General features: G+C 73.8%; 1 protein-coding gene across 1 annotated transcript; it reads right to left on the bottom strand.

The window, feature by feature from the left end:
* Positions 1–912: 912 nt before the first annotated feature.
* On the bottom strand, positions 913–8,684 carry H696_05385 (TKL protein kinase). Its single transcript, XM_009499226.1, has 9 exons — positions 7,243–8,684; positions 2,966–7,024; positions 2,769–2,875; positions 2,667–2,685; positions 2,500–2,526; positions 2,216–2,386; positions 2,060–2,117; positions 1,496–1,983; positions 913–1,254 (listed from the first exon to the last, which is right to left on the bottom strand). Exons 1-9 carry the CDS (start codon positions 8,648–8,650, stop codon positions 1,037–1,039), a joined length of 6,555 nt encoding a protein of 2,184 aa, XP_009497501.1. The 5' UTR covers positions 8,651–8,684; the 3' UTR covers positions 913–1,036.
* Positions 8,685–8,779: the final 95 nt, after the last annotated feature.

The following is an 8,779-nucleotide window of genomic DNA, read 5'->3' as shown; positions in this document are numbered from 1 at the left end:
GCCAGCAGCGTGAATATGTCCCCCCCCCCCTGCCTGTTGGGGAGCAGCCCCGACGGCGGCGGGCTCCCTGCGCAGGGCTCACACCGCGCCGGCCCGGGCGAGCACCTGGCCCGGGAGCGCGAGAGCCATGAAGGGCGCCGCCCCCCGGGGGCGTGGGGAGTGGGTCCTAGAGTTGGCAGTCGCGGGATCACGCAGAGATCAGGCGCAGGGTCCGCCATGCGCCGGGGGTGCGCCCGTTCCCCGACGAGGGTCGACCAGGGCGGCCGGCGTGACCGTCGGCCCTGTGGCACCTGGTCCCGCCGGGGAGCGCCAAGAAGAAGCCAGCGCGCCAGACGGCCGGCTATCATCGGTCACGACGCTCTTCCGATCTCGAGGGTCGACCAGGGCGGCCGGCGTGACCGTCGGCCCTGTGGCACCTGGTCCCGCCGGGGAGCGCCAAGAAGAAGCCAGCGCGCCAGACGGCCGGCTATCATCGGTTCAGGCGTGTGGGGCCCTCCCGCGTGAAAGGGGCCTTTATTAATGCCGAGGTATTATTGGCAAACGGGGCGGGCATTGCTCCAAGACCCGGCCGGCCCCTTGGGCGTCTGGCCAGCCCCGTGTGTGCCAAGGTGCCCCTTTCCGAAGTCCGGCAACCACAGTTCCGGGCATGCGCCGGTTCGCGACAGTGCCCCTCCCCCGAGATCGGAAGAGCGTCGTGAAACGGGGCGGGCATTGCTCCAAGACCCGGCCGGCCCCTTGGGCGTCTGGCCAGCCCCGTGTGTGCCAAGGTGCCCCTTTCCGAAGTCCGGCAACCACAGTTCCGGGCATGCGCCGGTTCGCGACAGTGCCCCTCCCCCGATGGTCGCGCGTACGGGCCGCCGACCGGCCGGGCGGGCTGCCAGCCATCGAGGCGTATTCCGGTGCGTGCGTGCGTGTGTGCGTGTGAGTGCGTGTATTTGCGCGTGCTGACGGGGCCAGCGCGGCCCGCCCGTCCATGCACCATGGCCGCGGGGCGGCGGCGATGCCGGGGCGCCGGCCTGGCCCAGCCGGGTGCGGCCTACTGCCCTGACGAGAAGACCGCCATCGAGGCGCACACCTGGCGGAAGGTGGCGGCCGGCGGGCGGGCCAGCGGGTCCTGGTTCCAGGCCCGGGCCAGGAGGTCGGCGGCCATCTGGCCGAGGTTGGGAGCCTGGGCGCCCAGCGGGGCCACGGCGGTCGAGACGTCCGGCCGGTCGCCGGCTTGCACGGCCGCGGAGATCTGCTCAAAGTTGCATGCTATCCCATTCGCCGTTGGTGTCGTCGTCGTCGCCGCCCCCGCCGCCGCCAGTGTCATCATCATGGCCAGCATGGCGGGCACGAGGGGCAAGGGGGGTGGGAGGCAACACGCCCGATGGAGGTCAGCAAGTGTGGGGTTGTGCGAAAGAAAGAGAAGAAGCTTGCAGCGCATGCGGCGCCCCGTGTCTCCCGCCCCCCCGCCCCGCCCCCCGGCTCCGGGCAGCTGGCCCCGCGGACGCACCTTCCCAGGGGATGGCCCGGGAGAGGCTCTCCCAAAGCAGGACGGCCGCCGAGAAGATGTCCGCCGCGGAGAGGTGGCTTGGCTCCAGCGGGCGCCGGCGCCGGAAGGCCACCAGGACCTCGGGCGCGGCATAGCGCGCGGTCATGGCATTCAGCTCCGGGGCCGTGGTCACCAGGGCCGAGGACCGGTCGGTGCTCAGGTTCTGCGAGGTGCCCAGGTCGCCGAGGGCCGCCGTCCATGACCCGGCCGGCTGCTGGCTGACAAAGACATTGGCCGGCTTCAGGTCGCAGTGGACCACGCCATTGGCGTGCATGGCCTCCAGCCCGGAGGCCCACTGCTGGGCGATGTCCAGCAGGGCGCCCAGCGAGAGGGCCACCTCCGAGTGCAGCAGCGTGGCCAGGTCCGTCTGGTACCGGTGCATGATGATGGCCGGCGGCTGGTCGCTGTAGCCGTACAGCCGGACGATGGCCGGGTGCTCGCGGAGGAGCCTGCGCCCCATGCAGGGGGGTCTGTCAGAGCCGTGCGTCGGGCTGGCGCGGGCGCGGGGACAAGCCGGGGGCGTACCACATGAGGGCGATTTCATTCTGGAAGAGGGCCACCTGTGTGGGCTTCATGGCGGCGGCTGGCAGGGGGAAGGGGGGGGGGGGCGGGGGTCCGTCAGTGAGACAGGGGCCGGCGGCCGAGCACCGGCTGGGCGCGTGGCCAGGCCGATGGGCGTACCCTTCATCTGCTTGATGGCCACGGTGTCCGGGCAGCCGAGGCGCGTGGAGATGCCGGGGCCGACGGCGCGCGCAGCGAAGACGCTCGCCTGGGCCCCCGCGCCGAGGGGGCCATCGATCGGGGTGAAGTCCGCCGCCAGGTCCACCTGCATGGCGCCGGGGAGGGACATCTCTGTGGTCGCGCCGGCGGGGCGGAAGGGGGGGGGGGGAATGGGTGAGAGGCGGCCGGGCGGGGGGCGAGAGCAACGGGGCACGGAGGGGGAGCACGCGGCGGGGGCAGCGGACCGATGATGGTGTTGAGCACCGTGGAGTCTGCCGGCGAGAGGGAGAGAAGGAGAGTCAGAGAGCGTGGCAGCGGGGGGCGGGGAGTTGTTTGGGGGCACACAGAGGAAAGAAGACAGAGGGGCCGCATGCCAGCCGGCCGACTCGGGGAGGGGGGGGGGACGGCGCACTTTCGTCGGACTCGGCGGACTGGGTCGGGAGGGGGACCGCAGGAGAGGCGGAGGAGGTGGGCGAGCAGAGACGGCAGAGGGGCCCGGGGGTTTCCGACGGACCACATCCTTGGGCCGGCGGGCCCGGCGCAGGCGCAGCAGCAGGAAGATGGCCAGGGCCAGGAGCAGCAGCAGCAGCAGCAGCCCCAGGCCGAGGCCCAGGCCGAGGGCTGGCCATGGAGGGCGACCGGGCAGCACGTTAGTCCACAGCCAAAGCACAGCGGGGCAGGAGGAAGGGGGGCGCCGGCGCCGGCACGCACCGAGGTCCCGCCGGCCGGGGGAGCCGCCGGCGGACCCGGAGCAGTCCGCCTGCTCCGGGCCGGTGCACGTGCCCGCGCACTTGGGGTGGCAGGGGCCGCACACGGGCAGGGGGGCATCCCACGCGGGGAAGGTATTGGCCGGGCAGGTGGCCACGCACTGGCTGCCGGCCAGCAGCAGGTAGCCGGCCATGCACCGGTGGCAGGCGGTCACCCCCGGGCAGGCAAGGGCCCCGGTCGGGGCGATGGTGCAGGGGCCGGCCCCGTCGGGGGCCGGGCAGTGCTCGCAGCCGGCCTGGCACGGGAGGCAGGCCCGGCCGTCCGGGAGCATGGCGAAGCCGGCCCCGGGGCAGGCACTGGCGCAGAGCCCGCTGTCGGCCATCAGCCAGGCCGCCGAGTTGCGGCATGCCGTGCACCGATCGGCCCGGCCGTGGCAGGTGGCGCAGTCCGGCGCGCAGGCCTCGCAGGTGGACGAGCCGGCCGGGAGGTACTCCCCGGCCGGGCAGGCCGCCTGGCAGGCCCCCGACAGGGACAGCGCGAGCCCAGGGCCGCATGCGGTGCAGCTGGCCGTGCAGGGGGCGCCGGTCGCCGGGGCGGCCGCGCAGCTGGCGCAGCCGGGGGGACAGGCGACGCACTGGCTCGAGGGGGCGCATGGGAAGTGGCCCGCCGGGCAGCCGGCCACACAGGCCCCGGCGTGCAATAGCCGGGGCGCCTGGCAGGCGGTGCAGCGGTCTGGCCCGCCGGAGCAGGCGGTGCAGGTCGGCCCGCACGGGCGACACACGCGGCCGGCGTCGGCATACTGCCCGGCCGGGCAGGCGCCCAGGCATTCGCCGGCCGGCACGAGCACCCGGTCCGCCGGGCAGGCCGTGCACTGGTCGCGCCCCGGCCCGGAGCACCGGCCGCAGTACGGGCTGCAGGGAAGGCAGAGGGCCCCGCCGGCGGCGAAGTGCGTGCCGGGGCAGGCGGCCACGCAGCTGGTGTCCAGCATGAGCGGCGTGCCCGGGGCGCATGACAGGCAGTGCTCGGGCGCCGGGCCGAAGCATGTGGCGCAGGTGGCGTGGCAGGTGGCGCACAGCCCGCCCTGGGCCATCGACCCGGCCGGGCACTCGGTCACGCAGTCCGGGCTGGCCAGCAGCCACCCGCGCTCGCACAGGGCGCACGTGTCGTTCGACTCCGGGCAGCTGGCGCAGTGCTCCGTGCACTGGCGGCAGCCGCTCATTGAGGTGTTGTATCCGGCCGGGCAGGCCGGCACGCAGCGCGTGGGCGACTGCCCGGCCGGCAGGGCCAGCAAGTCGGGTGCGCAGTCCGGCAGGCACTCGGTGCTCCGAGTGCCCATGCACTCGGCGCAGGAGACATGGCACGGCAGGCACCGGTCGCCCACGGCCACATGCCTGGCGGCGCAGGCCTGCACGCAGTCGCCGCCCTGCAGGACGCCGGAGGCACACCGCCAGCAGTCCTTGTCCGTGGGGCCGTTGCACGTGGCGCAGGCCGCGTCGCAGGGCAGGCACTCGGCCCCCGCGCGGTACTGGCCCTCCGAGCAGCCGGACACGCAGGTGCCGACACCGGGGCTGACCTCGACAAGTTCCAGCCCGGCGGCACAGCCCGTGCACTGGTCCGGCTGGCCGTCGGCGCAGGCGGCGCAACTAATGTCGCACGGCTGGCACGACTCGCCGTTGCTGAACGACCCGGCTGGGCAGGCGCTGACACATGCGCCGGCCGCCGTGAGCAGGAGGCCCGCCTCGCAGGACAAACATGCGGCGCTCGTGCAGGAGGCGCACCCCGGCTCACAGGCGACGCACGTGCCGGTGCCGCCGGGGCCCGGGGTCGCGCCCCAGCGGAAGCCCGCCGCACACACCCGGCACCGGTCCGGCCCGCCGGCGCACAGCTCACACGACCCATCGCACGCGGCGCACCGGCCGGCGCCGACATACTCGCCCGGGGGGCAGGTGCTGCCGCAGAGGGACGCCTGCTGGGGAACGGGCGACAGGAAGATCATCCCCGGCCGGCAGATGGTGCAGGTGGCCCTGTCGGTGCAGGCGGTGCAGGAGCTGTCACAGGGCTGGCACATGCGGCTGGCATTGAGGAAGTGCCCGGCGGCACAGGCGGTGCAGTCGCTGGCCGAGGAGCAGGAGGTGCATGGCCCGGGGCAGGGGGCGCAGACGCGGTTGTCGGCATCCGGCCACATGCCCGCCGGGCAGGTGGCCACACAGCCGCTGCCCGGCTGCAGGAAGAAGCCCACACTGCACAGGTCGCAGGGGCCGTCCGGCCCGGGGGCCGTGCACCGGTGGCAATTCGCCCGGCAGGCGAGGCACCGGTCCGGGCCCAGGCCGCCGGGGTCGGCCGGGTCCGGCGGGCCGGGCACATGCCCGGCATCGCATGCCAGGCACTCGTAGCGATCGGTCGAGTGGTGGCAATTTGTGCAAAGGGGGTGGCAGCCGCAGGCGCCATCCGGCCCGGGGGCCATGCCGGCCGGGCAGGCCGCCAGGCAGGCTTCCGGCTGGCTTGGCAGGAAGGCGGCACACCGGACACAATCGCGGGGGTTGGGCCCGGTGCACTGGACGCAGCCGGCCACACAGGCCCGGCAGTCCGGCGTGAATGTCCCCTCTGGGCAGGGGGGCATGAGGTCGATGTCCAGCCGGAAGATGGGGCCCCCGCCGGCCAGGCCCGAGACCAGGGCCAGGGCCATCCACAGGCCGCCCGGCGAGCCGCCATGGGCATGGGCCCCGCCGCCGGGGCCCATCGGAGCCGGCAGCTCCACGACCACCAGGGAGTCCGGGCTGCCGAGCGGCCGGGCCAGCGGCCGGAAGACCGCCGGCCGGAGCCGGCAGGCAATCCGCCCGGCCGGACAGTGCAGCGCCGCCACCCCGACCTCCTTCGAGGTCAGGACCACCAGGGCGGTGGCGACCTCGCCGGCCTGGCCGAGGACCGGGGCCGCCAGGACCTGGTACTTGCCGGAGCCCGGGTCCGACACCGAGCCCAGGTCGTACTCCACCCGGGGGAGGTCGGTGGTCCGGCCCTGCAGGCGGCCGCCCTGCGGGATGTGCTGGGCCAGCCACCGGTGGGAGGTCCCGCCGGAGGGCACCAACGCCGAGAGGACCAGCTCGCCCGGGCGGCCGGCCCCCGGCTGCAGGACCGTCGAGTGCCAGGAGCCGGTGACCCCGCCGAGGGCCTCCCGGCGCGGCGTGGCTCGAGGGTCATTGGCCAGGAGCATGTCCAGCGGGTGGATCGACGAGAGGTCGGGCCCCAGGCGCAGGATGGCCGGCCACTCGAGCGGCAGGAGGGCCGGCCGGGTGGTGGTGTCGGCCAGGGCCGCGTGGGCCAGCAGCCCGTTGGCCGGGTCCATGCGGAAAAGGTGCACCTGGGAGTGGTCTTTGTCCATGAGGGCCACCAGGTCCGGGCCGAGGCGCTCCAGGCGCCTGCAGTCGCTGAGAAGGCCCACATTCGCCCTGTCGACCTGAAGCTCGGACGGGGCGGCGGTGGCTTGGGAAAAGGTGACGCGCATCAGTTGGCCGGAGGACGCTTCGCACAGGAGGGCCAGCATCTGGCGGCCGGTGGCCGTCGCGGCCACCGACGACTCGGCGTAGGCGGCCACCGGGGCGCGCGTCGGCAGGAAGTCGGCCCGGCTGGCGGAGACCGACGTCCCGGCCAGCAGGTCCGCCGGGTCCAGGAGCAGCGGCGGCAAATCCACCTCGGCCGAGGGGAAGGCCAGCCAGCGTTCCGGCTCGTCGGCCATGGGGCCCACAAGCTGGACCTCGTTGCTTTGGGGGTCCACCCGCAGGGAGGTCCTGGCGAGGAAGGCCACAGGGATGGGGTCCGGCAGGGCGGGCATGGTGACCAGGACGCTGGTCAAGGTGGCGGCCATGTCCAGGGCCCCGACCCCGCTGGCACCGGGGCACACACCGCTGAGGGCGGGCTGCTGGTCCGGGCAGCTGCTGGCGCATGACGCCCGGCCGGTGGCCGGGTCGACCGACAGCACGAACCCCGAGCGGCAAACCAGACAATCGTCCGTGGGCCCGGTGCCGGCACACACATCGCACTGGCCGGTGCAGGGCGAGCAGCCGCCTGAGGCGGCGTCCGATGGCCAGGCCGGCCGAGGGCCAGGCCGCGGGGCACGCACACACACACACACACACACACACACACACACACACACACACACACACACACACACACACACACACACACACACACGCGAGCAGGGGGCATTGGTTAGCCGGGGGAGGGGGCGGGGGTAAGAGGGAGGCAGCATCAGGGGCACCGGCCCGCGGCGCCCAACGTACTGGACAGGTTGGCCGGGTCGGTGGCGGACCAGGCGCGAGCGCACCCGCCACACAGGAGCCCCGGCACGGTGAAGGGCGCCAACACCCGGCCCGGGACGCAGCTCCAGTTGCTCGAGGCCGAGCTGCCGCACTGGATGGACACATCCGGCTGGGCGGACGCCCCCGGGCAGCGGAAGTCCCCCGGCTCGAGGTACATGTGCCGGCCGGCCGGGACCCAGGTCAGCGGGTGGCCAAGGGCCAGGGACACGCGAACCATGCGCAGGGAGTCGACCTGCTCGCTGCCGGCCGGCAGCCGGAGCGGCTGCCAGGACAGCTGCTGGGCATTCTCCAGGGCAGCCATGCGCCAGAGGGTGTGCCCCCCGGGGGGGGCGTACATCAGCCACCCGAGCGGCGCCCGAGACTCGGTGGCCGGGGCATTGATGAACAGCCCGTCCTGCGGGACTTCCGCCGGCAGGGTGGTGGTCACCGGCAGGGTGCAAGCCCCGGTCAGGGTGTGATAGCACAGCTCCAGCGTCCGGTCGCGGTACAGGATAATCCGGCTCTCGGTTGCGGAGTCCAGGATGTGTGTGGTCAGGACCTGCACCACACTGTCGCGGTGCTGACTGACCAGCCTCCACTGCGGGGGTTCCCACACCGCCGTGTAGTAGGCGTTCGGGGTCCACACGTGGAAGGTGCCCTGCGAGTCGGCGATGGCGGCCAGCGGGTCGCCCTGTCGCATGGGGGGGGCAAAGGCGCCCGCGGTGCCGTATGAGCCAACAACCGGGACAATGTCGGAGGATCCGCCGATGGAGGCGACCTCCAGCATGCCGCTGTCGCTGGCCACCAGGACGTGGGTATTGGTTGCGGTGGTGGCATGGATGGCCAGCAGCCGGACTTGGCGCCCCTGGATGTCCAGTTTGCTTTCCACGGCACTGGCATAGGTGATCAGCAGGGAGTCCCCTACCGGGTCGTGGGTCGCCTCCAGGAGGCCGGTTTCACCAGTGGCCAAGGGGATGGGAAAGATGTCGCCCGGGGTGATGGGGCTCTGGCTGCTGGGCGCCCGGAGGGTGATCTGTCCGGAGTCCATGCTGAAGCGGGTCCCGGTGCGGGACTCGGGCCAGGAGGCCAGATCGACCGCGGTCGACTGGTAGCGCCGAGTCTCTCGGGTGGTCGGGCTCGTGGTAACCAGGCTCGCTGGCTCGTCGCGGACAAACTCCCCGACCTGGAAATGCCACTCGGCGTCATGCTCAAACAGGGGGAAGGGCGCGCGCTGGAGGTGGGCCTCGTCCAGGATGAGGGCCTGCGCACCGGCGCCGGGGCCCGACCGGCCGGCCGGCCGGGGCCCAACAGGGGAGGCGCCCCAGGCCCCCGCCGGCAGCAGGGCCAGCAGCCAGAGCAGGACTATGCCATAGGCGCCGACCTGCGGCATGCTGTGCACGGGGTGCGGGGGGTGGGGATGCGGGAGGTGGGGCGGGGGGGGGGGGGGGGGGGGGGGGGGGGGGGGGGGCTCAAGGGGGGGGGGCGCCGCGGGAGCATTCGGCCCGTGGGAGAATGGAAA

Source organism: Fonticula alba (genome assembly GCF_000388065.1).
Source record: "Fonticula alba strain ATCC 38817 unplaced genomic scaffold supercont2.10, whole genome shotgun sequence".
In the NCBI taxonomy this organism is placed as follows: Eukaryota; order Rotosphaerida; family Fonticulaceae; genus Fonticula; species Fonticula alba.
This window is presented reverse-complemented; position numbering and strand designations above follow the sequence as displayed.

What these genes read in the sequence shown, in the direction of transcription:
- H696_05385 (XM_009499226.1), bottom strand. Translation starts at nt 8,650, where the DNA reads ATGCCGCAGGTCGGCGCCTATGGCATAGTCCTGCTCTGGCTGCTGGCC. An exon ending in CGACCCGGCCAACCTGTCCA is followed by an intron (nt 7,025 to 7,242) that starts GTACGTTGGGCG and finishes ACGCCGCCTCAG; the next exon opens with GCGGCTGCTCGCCCTGCACC. An exon ending in AATGAAATCGCCCTCATGTG is followed by an intron (nt 1,984 to 2,059) that starts GTACGCCCCCGG and finishes CATGGGGCGCAG; the next exon opens with GCTCCTCCGCGAGCACCCGG.